Here is a 20,848-nt window from a genome sequence, read left to right as displayed (position 1 = left end):
TGTATTTAGGTGCTCCTATGTTGGGGGCATAAGTATTTACAATTGTTATATCTTCTTCTTGGATCGATCCCTTAATCATTATGTAGTGTCCTTCTTTGTCTCTTCTGATAGTCCTTATTTTAAAGTCTATTTTGTCTGATATGAGAATTGCTACTCCAGCTTTCTTTTGGTTTCCATTTGCATGGAATATCTTTTTCCATCCCCTTACTTTCAGTCTGTATGTGTCTCTAGGTCTGAAGTGGGTCTCTTGTAGACAGCATATATATGGGTCTTGTTTTTGTATCCATTCAGCCAATCTGTGTCTTTTGGTGGGAGCATTTAGTCCATTTACCTTTAAGGTAATTATCGATATGTATGTTCCTATTCCCATTTTCTAAATTGTTTTGGGTTCGTTATTATAGGACTTTTCCTTCTGTTGTGTTTTTGTCTAGAGAAGTTCCTTTAGCATTTGTTGTAAAGCTGGTTTGGTGGTGCTGAACTCTCTCAGCTTTTGCTTGTCTGTAAAGGTTTTAATTTCTCCATCAAATCTGAATGAGATCCTTGCTGGGTAGAGTAATCTTGGTTGCAGGTTTTTCTCCTTCATCACTTTCAGTATGTCCTGCCACTCCCTTCTGGCTTGCAGAGTTTCTGCTGAAAGATCAGCTGTTAACCTTATGGGGATTCCCTTGTATGTTATTTGTTGCTTTTCCCTTGCTGCTTTTAATATTTTTTCTTTGTATTTAATTTTTGATAGTTTGATTAATATGTGTCTTGGCATGTTTCTCCTTGGATTTATCCTGTATGGGACTCTCTGTGCTTCCTGTACTTGATTAACTATTTCCTTTCCCGTATTAGGGAGCTTTTCAACTATAATCTCTTTAAATATTTTCTCACTCCGTTTCTTTTTCTCTTCTTCTTTTGGGTCCCCTATAATTTGAATGTTGGCGCATTTAATGTTGTCCCAGAGGTCTCTGAGATTGTCCTCCACTCTTTTCATTCTTTTTTCTTTATTCTGCTCTGAAGTAGTTATTTCCACTATTTTATCTTCCAGGTCACTTATCCATTCTTCTGCCTCAGTTATTCTGCTATTGTTTCCTTCTAGAGAATTTTTAACTTCATTTATTGTGGTGTTTATCATTGTTTGCTCTTTAGTTCTTCTAGGTCCTTGTTAAAGGTTTCTTTATTTTTTCCATTCTGTTTCCATGGTTTTGGATCATCTTTGCTATCATTACTCTGAATTCTTTTTCAGGTAGACTGCCTATTTCCTATTCATTTGTTTGGTCTGGTGGGTTTTTACCTTGGTCCTTCATTTGCTGCATATTTCTCTGTCTTCTCATTTTCTTCTCTTAACTTACTGTGTTTGGGGTCTCCTTTTCACAGGTTGCAGGTTTGTAGTTCCTATTGTTTTTGGTGTCTGCCCCCAGTGGGTAAGATTAGTTCAGTGGGTTGTATAAGCTTCCTGGTGGAGGGGACTGGTGTCTGTGTTGTGGTGGATGAGGCTGGATCTTGTCTTTCTGTTGGGCAGGACCATGTCCAGTGGTGTATTTTGGGGTGTCTGTGAACTTATTATGATTTTAGGCAAACTCTCTGCTAATGGGTGGAGTTGTGTTCCTGTCTTGCTAGTTGTTCTGCAGTGGGTATCCAGCACTGGGGCTTGCTGGTCATTGAGTGGAGCTGGGTCTTAGCATTGAGATGGAGATCTCTGGGAGAGCTCTTGCTGATTGATATTATGTGGGGCCAGGAGGTCTCTGGTGGCCCAATGTCCTGAACTCAGCTCTCCCACCTCAGAGGCTCAGGCCTGACACCTGGCCAGAGCACTAAGACCCTGTCAGCCACACAGCTCAGAAAAAAAGGGAGAAAAAATAGAAAGAAAGAAAAATAAATAAAATTATTACACTAAAATTTTTTTTAATTATTAAAAAATATTTAAAAAAGAAGAGAGCAGCCAAATCAATAAACAAATCCACCCATGATAACAAGTGCTAAAAACTGAACTAAGATAACCATATAAATCAGAAACTAGTCAGTTGTATACAACAAACCCAAAGTCTACAGTTGCTCCCAAAGGCCACCACCTCAATTTTGGGATGATTCATTGTCTATTCAGGTATTCCACAGATGCAGGTACATCAAGTTGATTGTGGAGATTTAATCTGCTGCTCCTGAGGCTGCACAGAGAAATTTCCCTTTCTCTTCTTTTTTCGCACAGCTCCTGGGGTTCAGCTTTGGATTTGGACCCGCCTCTGCCTGTAGGTCATCCTCTGGTGTCTGTTCTTCGCCCAGACAGAAGGGGGTTAAAGGAGCTGCTGAATAGGGGGCTGTGGCTCACTCAGGCCGGGGGGAGGGAGAGGTATGGAATGCAGGGAGAGCCTGTGGCGGCAGAGGCCAGTGTGACATAGCAACAGCCCAAGGCACACCGTGTGTTCTAGTGGGGAAGTTGTCCCTGGATCACAGGACCCTCACAGTGGTGGGCTGCATAGGGTCCTGGTAGGGGAGGTGTGGATAGTGACCTGTGCTCGCACACAGGCTTCTTGGTGGCGGCAGCAGCAGCCTTAGCGTCTCATGCCCGTCTCTGGGGTCTGCGCTTATAGCCGCGGCTCGCGCCCGTCTCTGAAGCTTGTTTAGACGGTGCTGTGAATCTGCTCTCCTCGTGCACCCCGAAACAATGGTCTCTTGCCTCTTCGGCAGGTCCGGACTTTTCCCCGGACTCCCTCCCAGCTAGCCGTGGTTCACTAACCTCCTTCAAGCTGTGTTCATGCTGCCAACCCCAGTCCTCTCCCTGCGCTCCAACCGAAGCCCCATCCTCAGCTCCCAGTCCCACCCCCCCGGCGGGCGAGCACACAAGCCTCTCGGGCTGGTGAGTGCCGGTCGGCACCGATCCTCTGTGCGGGAATCTCTCCGCTTTTCCCTGCGCACCCCTTTTGCTGTGCTGTCCTCCGCGGCTCCGAAGCTCCCCGCTCCGCCTCACGCAGTCTCTGCCCGCGAAGGGGCTTCCTAGTGTGTGGAGACCTTTCCTCCTTCACAGCTCCCTCCCACTGGTGCAGGTCCCGTTCCTATTCTTTTGTCTCTGTTTTCTTTTTTTCTTTTGCCCTACCCAGGTACGTGGGGGGGTGTCTTGCCTATTGGGAGGTCTGAGGTCTTCTGCCAGCGTTCAGTAGGTGTTCTGTAGGAGTTGTTCCACACGTAGATGTATTTCTGATGTATCTGTGGGGAGGAAGGTGATCTCTGTGTCTTACTCCTCTGCCATCTTGAAGGCCCTCTCCCTGATATTTTCTTAATCACAATTCTATCAGCACCTGTTCATCCGAATTACAAATGTGCTTACAGCAGGTAAAATTCACTGAGGAGCGCACACTCCACAACTGAAGCCCCTTGTGCTTTATGAAGCACTTCTGCACACACTCCTTTTCTTCTCACGCTGACTCTGAGGGAGGCAGAAATAGCCCTGCTGTACAGATGAGGTTCAGGCCCACAGCAAGATACAGTCAGTCCCCCAGGGATGGCAGAGTTGGGAACTTGACCCCAGGCTTCTGACTCCCTTCAAGAAATGATTTCTGTTGGGGCCTGGCATTGCCAGTTACTAGCTCTGCGACCTTGACCGAATGTTGTAACCTCAGACCTCAGTTTTCTGATCTGAAACATTGGTGAAATGGCAGCACCTTCTTGATAAGGACATTGGAGGATTCAGTGTGAAAATACATATATAGCTCTTAACACAGCCCCCAGCAGGTAGCAGTCAATTTAATAAATGTCCAGCATTATCTTAATTCTAATTAATTAGAGTGAGGGCAGAAGCCAGGATTCTGCCTGTGGATAGATGTGTTTTCGCTTCTTGCCAAGGGGACCAAACTTTTCTAATCCAAGAGTCAAATGGTGCCCACTGGGGACTGCTGACTCAGCCTCTCTATGGGAGGACCTGGAAATCAGTAATTTTAGTGCCCTGCAAAGTGTTTCTCCTTTACTCTTGCATTACTACCACACTTCACTTTTGACACCAGGTTTGTCGGTTTTCCACACATCAAGACATTATCCAACACCAGCCTGATGTCCTACAATTTAACTCAGTTCTGACACTGTCTACCTGGAGATAGCATCAGACCCCACAGGTTAAGGGCTCAGTCCCACAAGACTCCCCCCACCCCACTTCAAAAGTCAATTGCAAGTCCTAGGTTGTCACCTGTACTTCTGACTGACTGGCTATAAATCAGAGGTTCCCATGACTCTCTCCTTGGGTTGGATCATTTGCTAGAACAGCTCACAGAGCTCAGGGAAACATATTTACCAATTTTTATTTAATAAAAGATATGATAAGGGATATAGATGAGCAGCCAGATGAGGAGATACATAGGGCGAGGTCTGGGAGGGCCCCAAGAGTAGGAGCTTCTGTCCCATGGAGTTAGGGTGTGTATCACTTTCCCAGCACATGGATGTGTTCACGAACCCACAAGCTCTCTGAAGGTCTTACTTTGGGGATTTTTACTGAGGCTTCATCATGTAGACATGATTGATCATTAACTCAATCTCCAGCCCCCTCCCCTTCCAGGGGCGGAGGGGTGTGAGGCTGAAAGTTCCAAGCTTTTAATCATGGCTTGGTCTTTCTGGTAACCAGCCCCCATCCTGAAACCATCCAAGGAGCCACCAAGAGTCACCTCATTAGAATAAAAGGCACTCCTATCATCCAGGAAATTCCAAGGGATTTAGGAGCTCAGTGTCAGGAACCAGGGGCAGAGACCAATATATACATTTTTTATTGTTTCACTTGCCCCAAGTGATGCTTAGGATTAAGCAAGTTTTAGAAGTGCTGTCCTCTCTCCGTTTATTGCTGCCCCAAGCTCTCGCCTGTTGTGTGGTAGATCATCATACTCTTGGGACCAAGCAGGTGTCAGGAGCCAGGAAGGCTATTTCTTTGAGCCCTGCCTGGCTCATCAGTAACTCTCCTGGTACCCCCTTTCTTGAAATTCAGGGGTTTGTTTTGGCTTTAATTTTTTATATATATATAAATTTTGTCACTTCTTCATTATGGCTGATCCTTTTTAATTCTTAGTACGTGACTTATTTTTAACCAGCCAGAGTATCATCTGGAAAACTAATGTGCACTTTTTCCTCATCACTGATGACTGGTGAAAATGTTAAATATCCCCAGTCTCAATTCCTTTCCTTCAGCACTTTATCTCTGCTTCCAGGTTGAATCTAAATCATGGGGTTTGACCTTTTGAGCAGTTGTATGCAGAAGAGTGATTGTGGCATGACCATGTGTTTTCAGCTTACCTGATGAGTAAGTTGCCCAGATGGGCCCGAGGTAATCCCAAGAGGCCGTGAGGGTCTCTTGACTTGGCTTTGCAGGCCTGCCATGTCATGAAAGACAGTATACGTGGTTTGACAAGGCTTGTTCTTGATTAAACTCTGCTGATTATCATTTGCAAATTTAGCATCTTCCATTTCTAATTTTGTCCCTGGAAAACTTGGTTCAGTGTTTTTACTGGTGTGAAAGTTAAGCAGACTGATTGATGGCAGGCTGATTCTTCCATTCAGTAAGTGTTTCAGGAGCACTGACAGCCTCTCCTAGGAGGGTGACTCCCAAGAGACTGACACTGGTCTCCTTGCCCAGGTCAGATGAATTCAAATCCATCCCTCCCATGGCTGCTCCCAGAGTTAACTTTCTACAACACAAATCCGCCCCCCCCCTTGTCAGTCTTGCGCTCACCACCTCTCTCTGCTCATCAAGGATAAAGTCCCAGCTTCTTAGCTTGATGTCCATCTTCTCTGTCATCTCTCTCTTCTCTCAGCTTCACATGTTCTGTTCTGGTAACACAGGCTGCTCCACATCTGCAGATATACCATCTCATTTCTTTACCCCTCACCTCTGGTGACTACATGAAGGGATGAAAGTCAAGGAGGGGACTTAGGACCTGATGGTAAGAATGGGGGTTGTGCATCCTCTGCCTGAGCACGTAGAATGCTGTGCTGCCTCTCTGAGCTTGGGTGTGGCTGGACCCACAAGGAACAGAGTGCTGTGTCCTTTATCCACACAGCAGGCTTGCTCTGGGGGCCGCTGCCTTCCTGCTCCATCAACCAGACCTTCTCAGTTTGACACCCCTGCCCTTATCCCCTGAGATGATGAATGGGTCCCTGGGAGTCAGATGCTCCAGCTTGCACACACCTCCTCACAACCCCCCAAGTAACCCCCTTTCAGACCATGTGGTGGTGACCAAGAGGTCATCATGGGGTTGTGCCCTGTGGGCAGTGGGTGCTTATCTCTATGAAAAACTTCTTTTTTTACATCTTAGCTAGCTTACAAAATTTTATATCTTGTATTTTAACAAAGGTCAATTGATTCTTATTTTCTATCTCAAATGACCTTGAATCTTCATACATAATTCTTTCTCTTCCATATGGGCAAACTTTCTATTATACTTTCTTTTGAACTAGAAATTGGGTTGTGATGTTGTGTGTGTTTGTGTGTACATGGAGGGGAGGGTTTCTAGAGAGTGGGGATTTTCTCCAGAATCTCTTTCCCACTGGAGTCCGCAAGGGCTTGAGAAGGACCAAGGCCTTCTCATTTTTATCTATCCTAATGGATATACTATGGGCACTGCATGTCAGGGAAGTGATGAGAAGCAAAGAAGAATATAACACAATTCCTCTTCTCAGAGAGCTCATGGTCAATAAGGATCTAGAATACACAACCAAACAATTAGAATCCTGAGTTAAGTGTGATGAGATTACAGAGGACATGGAACTCACCCATTTGGGGATAGAGAGGAAGGTCCAGGGAAGCCAATATGGAGAGGACAGCATTGAGCCAATTTTTGACTGAGGGGGAGAATTTTTTCAGATGTTGGGGAAGGGCAGGCCAAGCTAATGCAATCATGTGTCAATTTTTCTCTTCATGAACGGATACTACCATTTTTGTTTAACTGATGAGAAACTGATATAAACTTAAGTTAAAGCGCTGACAGCTCACCAGGAGATCCTGGGTCCTCCAGGCCTGGAAGAGTGAATAAAACAGTGCAGTTCCCATAATCTATAATATGCCTTTTGGGCTTGACTTTGGTTCCTTCATCTTTTTGAGGTCATGGGTACCTTTGAGACTCTGACAAAAGCTACATATCCTCCCCCTACCAAAAGATTCACATATGAACATATGTATTGTTAAACAACAAAAATTCAATTGAGTAAATTTAAGGATCAAATTGGCTTTATTAAATACTTCATAAATCAAGTGTCATCTCACTTAGCAAACAGAAAGAAGCTCCACCAAGCTGTAGAAAAGAAAAGATTTTTTAAAGGTAGAAAGGGGGCGGACAAAGGAAATTATTAGCAAAGAATGCATTGTTTCAGACAAGGTTGCCCCCCTAAGGGGAACAAAAGAGCCTATGGGGTGGATTACCTCACTAGTGCTGACCAGATAATTCAAGACTGGCTGGTTAAAGGTTGCATTCCTGGAGCAGGGATTGAAATTGCAATAGGTTAGTTATTAAGTTTTGAATTGCTTACATGGGGTTTAGCACAAGTGACTCCATTTTGGGCCTGCTGTTTCTTTTTAACAATTTCCCCCTTTTGATCAGACTCTCAGCTTATCTGAGAGATGTGATGAAAATTTAAGGCATTAAATGCCACTATCACATACCTCTCTGTAGTTCTCTCAGCTTCTGTTGATCCTCTGTGTGGTACTCACAAGTCATAATGTTTTTTTGCTTAATCTCTGTGATAGTCACAGGCATCAGCTTCAGGTTCACAATTTTTAAGTTGCTCATTCTGTTTGTCTCTTTTCTGATGTTCTAGTCTTAGGGAGACTTGGTAGTTAGCAGTTGTGAGCATGCATTTAATGCTTTTGTTTTTGTTTTTGTTTTTTGCGGTATGTGGGTCTCTCACTGTTGTGGCCTCTCCCATTGCGGAGCATAGGCTCCGGACGCACAGGCTCAGCAGCCATGGCTCACGGGTCCAGCCACTCCGCGGCATGTGGGATCTTCCCGGACTGGGGCACGAACCCATGTCCCCTGCATCGGCAGGCGGACTCTCAACCACTGTGCCACCAGGGAAGCCCTGCATTTAATGCTTTTGTTTTTGTTTTTGTTTTTTGCGGTATGTGGGTCTCTCACTGTTGTGGCCTCTCCCATTGCGGAGCATAGGCTCCGGACGCACAGGCTCAGCAGCCATGGCTCACGGGTCCAGCCACTCCGCGGCATGTGGGATCTTCCCGGACTGGGGCACGAACCCATGTCCCCTGCATCGGCAGGCGGACTCTCAACCACTGTGCCACCAGGGAAGCCCTGCATTTAATGCTTTTGAGAGAATACAGCACATGAGGGAGAGTACTCTGATTCTAACAAGGAGGATAATTCCCAATGTTTGGAGTGCACTTTGGAGCCATGGTCCCCAAGACCCAAACCAATCAAATCAAATAAGTCAAAGAAAGACTCCATTGCAGGAGTCACCCTTTCAAGCCAAGAGGAGTGGCTTGCTCAGTGATCTTATGGAACTGAATTTCAGCTTTCCCAGAAGTGTTACTCCAGGTGCAACAGGTGGTGTTGGCCACAGTGCAGACACCTCCTTGCTCAGCTAAAAGAGAATCAAGGGCTATATTATACTCAAGAACAACTTGGGCCAGAAAGTCTAAAGATTTTTTTGTTGGACAGCTATTGCTCTAACAGAGGATTTTTCAATATGTTTCAATATTTTCAAGAGTTAAGGAAAGGTTCCTGATCTAGTCTCATTTACATATACTCTTTTTTTTTTCTCTCATTTACATATACTCTTAACTGGGGAAGTATGGCCCTGCTAAAGGAAGTGAATCCTGAGTCATGAATACCGCTTGATAATTCCTTTCTGACTCAATGATGTAAATCCAGGGAAGTCAACCAATGAGGTGTCTAAGTTTGTTTGTGAACAGTTAGGGGAACAGTTAGATAACCTAAGAGACATTGCCTGATATTGCCATCTAGGTACATAAGAAGAATGACAACCACCACAGACAAAGATAAATCCTCTCGGGACACAAATCACTTCCACCAAGGTGGCACTGTTAATAGATTCACTTGCAGGGATAGTTGCATTTGCCTGTTCAAGCTAGATGTCAGTTAGGTTTTCTCCTAGCCTGAAACAGTAGTTGTTTTAAATTTCAGAGGTTACCTCCCTTAGCAATGGCCTGGAAGGTACAGATGATGGTGTTACCTTTCCAGGCCAATGCCAGAGTAAAAGAAAGGGAAAGAAAAAAAAAGTTTCTTGTTCAGTTGAAGTGTGAAGTCTTGATGTGGTGTCTTGGAAGGAAGCATCTACCTCAGTGTCAGCTACTTCTCTTCCCAGTCAATTTGATATGGAGATTTCTGGCATTTGTATAAGACCAGATGTCAGGTGGAGTCTTCTTCAGCTGTGAGATGTGTATCCAAGGTTTAAGACCCTGAAGTTTGGCTGCCATCTGGGTAGTGAGGAGGACTTGGTATAGTCCCTTCCAAGGAGATTCAAGGGCAGTCTTTGTTCTTAGTGATTCCAATTCAGAAGGGTGGGAGAAAACTGGAAACATTAGTTTGGAAAGTTGTAGCCAGATATTTGAGGAAAGTAGAAAAATTCAGGATCCAGTCCAGTTTACAGGTATATAACAAATCCTTAAAGATAATTAGCAGGATTAGAATCTAATATAGATAAAGGTGCAAACATAACTTATTAAGCAGTTAATAAATTTAAGCAGTTATTCCTGCTTAAAAAAAATTCTTTTTAAGGATAATCCCACTAAAACTTAAATTGTTTGCATTAAATTTGCCTTGATTATTTACATAAGTGCAGCAAGAATAGTGATTGACTATATAAGCTCTTTTTAAGATTGCTTTGCTGGAACCTTGGAAGCAAGGTACTCTCTGAGTCTATGTACATCTCTCTCAAATGTGACAATTCAGTCCAAGCCTTGGTAGTATGGTCAATGTTTCCATTTGTGTTCCATTACAGGAGAACAGATTCTTATTGAACTTATGTGAATGACTACCTATATTGCCATGAAAAGACTACATTAAGAGTTTCTGAATTCTGGAGAGGTCATGTAGAAAAAAAATGTCATTTTTGTTTACAAAGGTATAGTGTATCAATTGCTGTAAGTCATAGATTGCCTAAGAGAAAAGATTTCTTTAAATCTGGAAAACCAAAGCATTAAGGAACCAGCAGTGTTTTAAAAGTCATACAAATTATAATCAATCATCCTCCTCAGTTTATTTAATCCAATGTAATTAATACTTGCTCTATTTGAATCTAGTTTTTCCACTAGTTCTGGAAATTCTTACTCAGTTTAGTTTTATGATCTTAAAATGATCAGAAACCTGTAATCTAGAATACCTGTCAGAGTCCTTTTTATGGATTTCTCTGAAGATGAAGCAATTTTGTAGGAACACTTTTGCAAAAGCATTAGAATAAAAAAATTAACTGTCTGTAAATGACAAAATCCTTAAAATGCCCATTATTAAAGATCTGAGGAGAATTCATTATAATGGAATTGACAAGGAAATTTGGTTATTTTGGTAATATGTAATGTTTAAGATAATAATTACAATTATGACTGATAACATCATACCAGGAAATAATAGATTTCCAGGAATTTTATCCCATTTCTGTAACACTTATAACATGTACCTATACAAATGTAGCATAAAGAAGGCTCGGTATTGCTTGTTTGATGATTTTTCCCATGTAATTTAGCATATCAAATAAGCCTAATTAGCGTAACATCTCTCTTTTTATAAGGAGAAAGAAGAAATCTTTTCTGATTTTTCCAAAGGCCCTGTGGAAAATCCCTAAGTTATTTCCAGGTCAAAAAGACTTCACTTAGAATTTGATTTGGGGAAGTTTGCCAAAAAATTCAAAAAGTTTTGGACACTTGGCTAAAAAGGATCACAGATCATTATGAAACAATACTTAATTATCCAAAGTGACAATAAAAGATTTCAAGAGCAAACGCAATATGTTACATACTTCTGAGCCAAACTTTGCTCTTTTAATATTGAGAAGACTCAGTTTACTTAAGTAATCAAAGACCTGATAATAAAGATATAAAACACAAAAAGTTATTTTGATAAAACACAAAATTTTTGCTTTCCAGGCAGGTTATTTTAAAGATAAAGAAAAAACTTTGTTTAAATTTCTTATTAAGCATAGATCTCATTTATTAGTAAATCTAATAAAACTTTGTCCTTTTAACAGAAGAAAGAAAATTAAGTTTTAGTTTTACATAAGTTTACTACTGGTATTAAAGCTTATTTTAAAACCCTTATAATAACAATTTAATTTTTAGCTAACTTGACCACACAAGATTTCCTCTTTTTTCCTCTCTTTTTCTGTTTCTCTCTTTCATTCTTCTTAACTTCCTATGTCCATAGTTTGTCCTTTTTTTTCCTTCTCATTTTGAAATAACTAGTTTTACTTTAGAGCAAAATCACTTTTATTTCCCTCAACAAAATGTATCTCCATACTTCATACCCTTTTAACCAAAATAAAAAAACCCATTTCAAAACAAAAAACGTATCCAATTTTCCTTGCATACAGTTATTTCTTATTATTTTTAATTGCATATATTAGAATTTTAACCCTTAGAAACCTTAATTTATAGTGAAAACTTAGTAAGCAGTTGTGAACTATTACACTAGCATTCTTTAGATTAGCAAATTTGTGAATACATTTCATAATTTTTAGAAATACGTGCTTCTTCATAATAAAATTTTTAATGTGGCACAAACCATGTATACTAATAGAGCCAAATATCTTTAGTTCCTCTGCAAAAGGAAACCAAAAGTAGGTAAAAATCTACATTCAGTAATTAATGTTTTAGTATTTTATATTATTTAGAAGTGATCTAGATATTCAATGAACTTCTATCATTTAATTTAGCAAAATGCTAAGGGTGTAAGTTATTAAAGAGATTTGGGAGACTAAGTACACATACCATAAAATATAATTCTTGCAGAAAGAAGTTTACCTAAAAATTCTTATCACACTTACATCTGTCTAAATCACTTGCTCCCAACTATTACGTTTAGATTACCCATGAAAACTTCATGAGACATTAGACAAAGCCAGCCATCACTGCAAGCTTTTTTTTTTTTAAATTTTTTGCTGACAAACTTTGTAACAGAGATAACATGGACTTATTTGACTAATAAACCCATGTAGAATAAAATTTGTGTGCCTGTATTATATTCAGTGTAATTCTAAACACATTCTATTTTAATCAAACCAGCAACTTTAAATTAACTTTGATATAAAATATTTTCCCAGAATATATAAAACTGAAAACCATTTGGATTAGCCTCTATTATATTTTTGAGACTTTCTATGAAGACTAAATTTATATATATGCTTGTTTGTTTAAGCCAGCTAAATAAAACTCTTGTAAATGAGCTTTAGCAATACCATACCTCTGCAACACACGTATATGTAGACACACACGAGCATACAGATGGATGCAGAGACCTTATCACATCTGTTTTACTAATTATTAAAAGAGTTGAATTTAAGTTGTTTTTTTTGGTTCTAAATTTCAAATGACCTTTCCCCTATTTGTTTTTCTTCTGATAAAACTTACCTCCCTGAAGTTTGTACTTTAACATTTACATCTCAGGGGCACAGGGAAAGAATGAAAGTTATAAGCCTGTTAAGATAAAATAGGGGCCATTTGGAGATTGGTAAAAGGAATAGGTGAACTTTGAATCACCTCTAGAGCTGCATATCTAGTTTTGCAAAGATTTGTAAGATGAAAAGAATTGCTCTTGATTCCTCAAGGAATTGGGTTGAAACCTAAATGACATCATAAACAGCTTGTCAGTTTTCAACCTGTTTAAATGGTAAATGTTTCTGGCAGTATTAAAGAACTCCATGGACCCAAGAGGTATCCTCAAAGAGGGTGCAAAGGTTACTACCTTTCTAGGATCCAGAGTTACTCCCAAAGATAGCGAAAGGGAAAAACTGACAGCCTGCTTGCCCTAGGTAGGGAGAAAGCCAAGCTAAGCTCTTATTTTATTAATAAAAGGTAACTAATAAATAGTTTCTTCAGAGTGGAGAGGCAATTCAGACAGAAGATTACCAGAATGAATATGCAAATAAAGGAGGATGGAGGGGAGCAGTAGGAATTATGTCAGTCCTATAGCCTTTTTTGGGTACCTTTTATATCTCTAATTTTTTATTAGCCTTTTGCAATGAAATTTTCAATGACACTATTTTGGAATTTTTAAGTCTTTTGGAGGCTTCTGCATGCCAATTAAAATAGGTGTTCCTTGATTTTAAGTGCAATTCTTTGTTTTTGTTTTGCGGTACGCGGGCCTCATCACTCTTGTGGCCTCTTCCGTTGCGGAGCACAGGTTCCGGACGCGCAGGCTCAGCGGCCATGGCTCACGGGCCCAGCCGCTCCGCGGCATGTAGGATCTTCACGGGCCGGGGTACGAATCCGCGTCCCCTGCATCGGCAGGCGGACTCTCAACCACTGCGCCACCAGGGAAGCCCTAAGTGCAATTCTTAAATGCTTTTATCTAATTGGAACGTTTGCTAGGACCTTAGCAGCAAATGGAGTTCAACTTCCATTACTTTCTGTTCAGCCATATTTGGGACTTCAGTCTGATGGTTACCAAGCCAAGTTCTTATGCACAAAATTCTAGGTTGTCTTTAGTAAAATTTTGGCCATTTCTTTGTAGGTATTTATAGCTCCTGAGACATAGTTTTTAGACATAAAATAAGCAAGTATGCTGGAAGGTGGCGCACTTAACTCTTTAGAGTTTATGGATCCCATTAGCTATGCTGAACTAATACCTAAAAGGGCTGTGCCACTGACTTGGGGATTGTGCATTGTTTTACCATGTATTGTACCTTGTCGCACAGAAATTTTCTTTAGGTTGGCAGGTGGTCTGTATCAATCTAACCTGTTCTACGACCAACTTATCCTAATACAGGAGTCTTTGAGTTAGGTGGTGAGCACTCTAACAGCCCTTAAATGCTCCATCTGTACCCACCGAATTTTGCAGCTTTTTTTTTTTTTTTGGCTTCTGAGATCTCTGCTAGCAATAGCCCTTATCTACACAAAATAAGACAAACAAACATGTACACCTTAACACACCAGAGGTAACCAAGAGATGTTACTGCAGACTGACCAAGAGAAGGTTGTGCACACCAGCAGCAATTCCCAGCATGGATTAAGTCAACAGACTCCAGTAAATGGGGACTGTGGACTGGAACTAGGGAAAGGGATTCTATACAACCGAGGGGAACTTCAGACAGAACCAAGGCCTAGGGACTCAGATTCTGCATGGAACCATCTGCCAGCTCAAGTTGACCCACTGAGCCCTGGACTGGAAAGCCAATTGGATCAGGAGCTAAACACAAAGAGAGTGGAGCTCAGAGGGATTTACCCCCAGCTCTTGGAAATGGCAAGAAGGACAGTGAACTTACAGTTTTTGAGGGGTACCACACCTGTGTTTCTCATTGTCCTCAAAGCTGTTGTAAGTCTCCTTCAATCCCACCACTGCCACCAAATTTGTTAACAAAAATTCAACTGAGGAAATTTAAGGATCCAATTGGCTTTAGTAAACAATTAATGGATTGGGCATTAGCAATCTAGCAAATAGAAAGAACCTTCACCAAGCTGTAGAAAAGGAGAGGTTATTAAAGGCAGAAAGGAGGCGGAAAAAGGAAATTATTAGCAAAGAATGCATTGTTTCAGGCAAGGTTGCCCTCCTAAAGGGAACAAAAGGGCCTATTGGGCAGATTACCTCACTAGTTCTGATGAGGTAATTCCAGGTTGATTGGTTAAAGGTTGCATTTCTGGGCAGGGGTTGAGACTGTAATTAGGTTAGGTATTAAGTTTTGGTTTGTTGACATGGGGTTTAGCACAAGTGACCCCATTTTGGGCCTCCTGTTTCTTTTTAACAATGCAATATTTAGATTTTGGTTTCTAGGAGTTCATGGATCCCACGAAACCCTTTCTTCCCCCTTTAGAAGCCCTACTTTAGGGTCTGTCTCACTCCTCAGCAGGTCTCTAGGATTAGGACTTTTTCCCCATAGAATTATGGATTCTGCCTTGAGAGGAGCCTTAAAAGAATGTAAGCCAATCGTTTGGGTGATACTTTTAAACAAACCAATTACTTAAATGATACTTAAGTCCTTTTATGCTTGCGTGACATGTATTGTTTAAGCCTATTCTTGAAAGCTTCCAGAGTTAGGAACTTGCTTTTTTGAAGCAACTCTTTCTGTCTTGGGTAGCCCTAACGGTTAAATTCTTCCTCAAACTAAACCAAAATCAGTTTCTTGATTTTCATTCCTGGTCCTGTCCGACATGGCTTGTACCAGAGCAGACCATCGATCTCTTGATTGTGTCTGCTAAACTCTCCCACCTTCCATGAGTTTAAAGTTTAAATCCTGAGGTTTCTGGGAAATCATCCTCCACCAATGTGAAAATCTCTGCATAAGCACTTCCCAATGACTTCTGAGAACCATCTTGAGAGAATCAGTAAGTTTCTGCTGAATGAATGAATTACTCAAGGGTTAATAAATTTGAGGAGTGCTGCATTGATTTCCTCTTCTAGGAGAGTCCGAACACACATTAGCATATTAAAAGTCCTGAGAAGTCCTGCAGCAAAAACTTTTCCATGGCTCTATTATCCTGAAAAGTAAGTTTTTGCTGACACTAGATTAAGAACTGCTGCTCTGTAAGCGCTTTTTCAAGGAACATAGGGAATGAATCTTAAGAGAGCTAATTATCCCCCAATTAATTTTCCTTCTTTTTTTTCCCCTACACAGCCTCTTGATTTTGAAGCGGTAGGCGTTCACAATATTGTGTTCCAAGCAGAAAATCCTGAGCCTCTGGTGCTTGGTGTACAGTACAATGCCAGCTCTTCTGCTACATTCAGACTTATTGTGACAGATGTGAATGAAGCACCGCAATTTTCCCAACAACTATACCAAGCAAAAGTCAGAGAGGATGTGGCTAAAGGCACTAAAGTGGGCAGCGTGACTGCCAAGGATCCGGAAGGTCTGGACATAAGGTAGAGGAGAGCAGTGCTGGGCAGGCCTAGCCGTGTGCTGTGACCACAGATGGTGGGGAGGAAGGAGGGCTGGGAAGGGGCAGAGAAGCTGGCCTGACTCCAGGACTCTCCCCTAAGGGAGCAGCCAGCAATCTGAGACCATGTCCCAGTGCACTTGGTGAATCTGCCCTTGGTTGTGGCAGGTGCCAGTACCCTGGGGGGCATCAGTGAGAATCCAGGCTCGGGCAAGCGGGAAGCGGGTCAGATTCCACCCCAACCTTCCTACTGCAGATCCCAGCTGAGAGCTGGTGAGTTCAGGAGGTGGGGTCTAGAGACTGGGCTGTCCAAAGCTAGGCCCTCTGTCTGGACCAGTCATGGGACCAGGGTCTGGGGAAGAGTTCCAGCCCCTAAGGCGGACTGGAGTTCTAAACAGAAGAATAAAGCAAAAACCTGACTGGGTAGATAGACTCAGCCACCTGATAGGGTGAAGGGAATCTTCTCAAAGGGGGTTGTATAGGATCCTCAGCTTTGCAGAGAGCAGGTCTGGGGCAACAAGACTCATTCCAGAACTCAACCCTGGAGAGATGAGTAAGTACATGGGCTGAGAAGGTTAAACAAGATGTGTAACTTTCTATCTTAGCAATTCTCAATCTTTTTTTTATTTTCAGTGCAATAGAACCCACACAGATTTGCCTTAAATATGTACAATGATAATTAATTTTTCTAAGATAACATATGTATGTGTGTGTATCCATATCTGTATCAATATCTATAACCTTTTTAAGATCATCTAGTTAATAAGCACACAGATAGGACTTGAACCCGGATCTTTTGCTTCTATTGTATAACATCAGTCCTACTGTCCATGGCATGACAAATATTTTAGCATGACTTAAAACCCATGCATGTGGTTATGAATGACAATTCCTTAAGTGCCTCTAAACATTTAAGGGGAGTTTTGCCTCCCATTGAGTGATCATTTAGGCAATTGGAATCAGTTCCAAGACCTTTTTCTTATTGTCTGTCTAAGATCCCACCTACTGTTTTGCTCTGCAAGCACTTGTCAACTTTCATAAAGACAAATATGAGGGCTTCCCTGGTTGCGCAGTGGTTGAGAGTCACCTGCTGAATGACAATTCCTTAAGTGCCTCTAAACATTTAAGGGGAGTTTTGCCTCCCATTGAGTGATCATTTAGGCAATTGGAATCAGTTCCAAGACCTTTTTCTTATTGTCTGTCTAAGATCCCACCTACTGTTTTGCTCTGCAAGCACTTGTCAACTTTCATAAAGACAAATATGAGGGCTTCCCTGGTTGCGCAGTGGTTGAGAGTCCACCTGCTGATGCAGGGGACACGGGTTCGTGCCCCGGTCCGGGAAGATCCCACATGCCGCGGAGCGGCTAGGCCCATGAGCCATGGCCGCCGAGCCTGCGCATCCGGAGCTTGTGCTCCGCAACGGGAGAGGCCACGACAGTGAGAGGCCCGCGTACCGCAAACAAAAAAACAACAAACAAAGACAAATATGAGAAAGGAAAGAAGACTTGGGTTGTACTGTGTGGATAGTGTAGATACTGCTCCATACAGCAGTCACTAATTATGGTGGGGCACAAAATGTTCCTAATTTAACAACCATTTATTGTTTAACAAATGCTTCTATCTCCCTTATGAGAATGCTATGAAAGTTATTGGTCAGAGACAAGTGAGTAAAAATTTGAGTTTATGAGTGGAGAAAACAAAGGCATTTAAGATCATTCCTCAGATGGGTCCAGAAAAGGATATAACGTATGTACTATTAAGTTAAAATCAGGAAACTGAGAAAGAAGACTGTGAAAGGGAGTGTCCTGTAAGAGACAAATGAAAAAAGCACTTCATGAATGAGGAATAATCAATAGCTCGAATGCTAGTAATGAGTCAGTTAAGAATTAAGGATGACTCCAAAGCTGCCAAAGCCTGAGCAATTTGATTCTTTTCTTTCTTTCAGGTCCACAAACTTAGAATCCATTAGCACCCAATGGCTCCTAATCCAATGTATCAGTAAATATTAGAGATTCTTTCATTGAAATATATCCAGAGTCCACCTGCTTCTCACCACTTCTGCAATGGTCCAGGTCACCATAATCACCTCCTCCACCCCTCCCTGAGTCCATTCACTGCAATCAGAGTGTGGGTCTTTAAAAAAGTAAATCAGATCATGTGACTCCTCTGAAAACCTTCCAAAGGGTGTCTGTCTCACTCAGAAATCCCGACTACATAGGAATTTTTAATTCACCGACCATACACATAACCTAACACAGTGCTTGGCATATAGAATATTCTAACACTGGGGAAAAATTAATTTGAACTAACACATTATAACTTCTTAATCATTCTCCTACTACTGGACATGTAGGTTGCTTCCAGTATTTTTTTTTTAATTCTAGAAAAGTTTTGAATGTATGTATATAATTCTTTTTCTTAACTTCTATTCAATTGTTTTTTATTTGGAGAACATTTCCAGAGGTGGGATTCTTTGACCTAAAGATATAGATATCCTTATGGCTCTGATGTGTTGTTCCCAAAAGGCTGTAGAAATTGGTTTTCCTGTGGTTCTAGGCTTGTCTCTCTCAAATTCACCTTTCATACACCTACCAATGAGTTCCGTTGAAGACACAAACATGACTAGGTCACCGTCCTGCTTACCACCATTCCCTGGCTGCCCACTGCTTCTCATGATTCAGCTCTTTCCAATCCCTCTGGCTTCATCTTTTGCCATCCACTGTGTCCTATTGATATTTTATCCCACCACTGCTGGAACGTCTTATGCCTCCACACCCTAAGCTACTCCTTGGCCTCTCAGCCTTAGTTCATACAATTCCTTCTGCTTAAAGCATCCTTCTTTTTCTTGCTTTAGTTAACAACTACTCTTTCAGAAAGACTTCTCTGATTCCCTTTAACTTATTTGGGATTCCACATGGCCTCTTTGTATTCACCACATTTTACTGGAATTATCTGTCTCTGTGTCTGTCTCCTCCACTGGCCTAGAACCCTTTTTGTAATCTCCTCTCTTGGTCCACAGCCTGATATTTGCTAAGCCCTCAATAGATGTCTGCTGAATGAGGAATTCACTGTGCCACCCACCAGTAGCCTCTGAGATCCACCCATTCACACATTTCCACCAATGAGTGTTCAAGTTTTCTGAGAGGGGGCGGTTTGCTAATCAATTTTAAAAGATAATTCCAGGTTGTTTTAATTGAAATTCTTTGATTGCCAGAAAAGTTTAACTTTTTTTCTGCTAGAGTTTGTGACTATACCTTTTCTTTTAAAGCAAGTACAAAAACCACTTTGTAAGGATGAACAAATCCTCCCTTTGAAGGCAGATGGTATGCAAATAAAGCAGTAATAATATTAGATCGTGTTTCTTTAAATATGTTGTCAGTAATATGCAAGGGATAGTGCTGATATAATAGCATAGTGATGCATAAACTATCTTTACATTTTCATGCAGAGTAATGTGGGCTTCCTTTTGCTCTTTTCTCTTACTAAAGTTATTCATTAAGAGGTGACAAGAGAGGTTGGCTAAAAATTGACCCCGTCACCGGAGAGATCTTTAGTGTGGCTTCGCTGGACAGGGAAGCTGAAAGTCTGTATCGGGTACAAGTGGTGGCAACAGAAGTAGGTGAGCCGAAATAGATAAATAAATTAAAAAATAATAATAAATAAAAGGTAACACAAATGATTAGGGGCTACATCAGTAGAAATGGGAAGGAGGGTGAGGTGGGTGGGAAACTGGGTCAAATTGTCAGAATATCTTACAGTGGAAAAATGAGAAGGGTACAAAAGTGGAGAGAAGTGCTCACACCTTCTCGGTTTTGTTCAAGATGAGAACCCCCGTGCCCGGTAGCAGGGCTCTTTCAGGCAGGGATGCACCTGGAAGCTGGCTAGGCTTCAGGGCTGCTGCTCACTCTGTGGTGTCCTGAAGGGACCACAGCTTCTAGGAAGGTTCCTGTGTCCCCACTGAGCTACCTCCCTTCCTCCAAAGTGGCTGTGGGTTTCTCCAGGGAGCAGGGTCAAACCACTGACCTGCCTACCTAGACTATTACTTGCTCCTTCAGGCTTAAATTGCAGTGACCGAGGTCTCATCCTTTTGAAACATAAAATGTTTTGTTCAATGTTCTCAACTTTATATATGCCAGAATCACCCGGGAGCTTGTTCAATACAGATAGGAATTCACCTTGCAGATTCTGATTTGGTAGATTTGGGTGGACCTGGAGATCTGTTTTGATGAAACCAGGTGAACTTTTGAAAGGAAAGATTTATTATAAAGATAAGCCAAGGATGTTTGAATCTTATATAGCTATAAAAATAAACTCACAGGAATATTATGCTTACCAGTGATAAGGCTCGTGATTAAAACACTGAGTTTCTTTACGTTTAAATGGAATTTTCCAACTTGGAGTCGGGATTCTGCTGATCTTATGCTGGTCAGAGCCTCTAATTAGACAATAAATATATCTGCCTGGGTTACCAAAAAGTTAGAATTGAACAGATTATGACTAAGTAAATATAGTTTTATACCAAAGAAGGAAACTTTCAAAATGTGAAGCCCCGGGTTGGGAGCTGGAATGCGGAACATTCCAATAGGTGGGAATCATGAAAATGGTCCCTGTCTGTGAAAAGATGAAGGAAAAACAAAAGTACTGCAGTCACGTTAAACCAATGAGGGTAGACATGCAGAAGCGTGTGTCGAACTTGGAATGATGGTGTGTGAGTGGACGGGCCTCGCTGAGGCAGGTTGGGGACTGGCTCTCTTTCTTGCTTCTAGTTGATGTGCTTCTAGCACATACCACTATCACACTCCATAAATATAACTCTCAATTTAAAAGTTCCTGATTTAATCAGCAGGA

General features: G+C 41.5%; 1 protein-coding gene across 1 annotated transcript in view; it reads left to right on the top strand.

The window, feature by feature from the left end:
• Positions 1 to 20,848, top strand: part of CDH17 (cadherin 17) — a gene marked incomplete at its 5' end in the record, with an annotated part of 83,390 nt that overhangs the window by 51,859 nt on the left and 10,683 nt on the right. Inside the window, 2 exons of the mRNA XM_007453239.1 lie at positions 15,742 to 15,986; positions 19,489 to 19,619. Coding sequence (XP_007453301.1) covers positions 15,742 to 15,986; positions 19,489 to 19,619 — 376 coding nt within the window. The remainder of the gene's footprint in view (positions 1 to 15,741; positions 15,987 to 19,488; positions 19,620 to 20,848) is intronic.

Source organism: Lipotes vexillifer, unplaced genomic scaffold, assembly GCF_000442215.2.
Source record: "Lipotes vexillifer unplaced genomic scaffold, Lipotes_vexillifer_v1.1 scaffold1038, whole genome shotgun sequence".
Taxonomy (NCBI): Eukaryota; Metazoa; Chordata; class Mammalia; order Artiodactyla; family Lipotidae; genus Lipotes; species Lipotes vexillifer.
The sequence above is the reverse complement of the archived record's forward strand: the minus strand, read 5'-3'. Positions and strand labels throughout refer to the sequence as shown.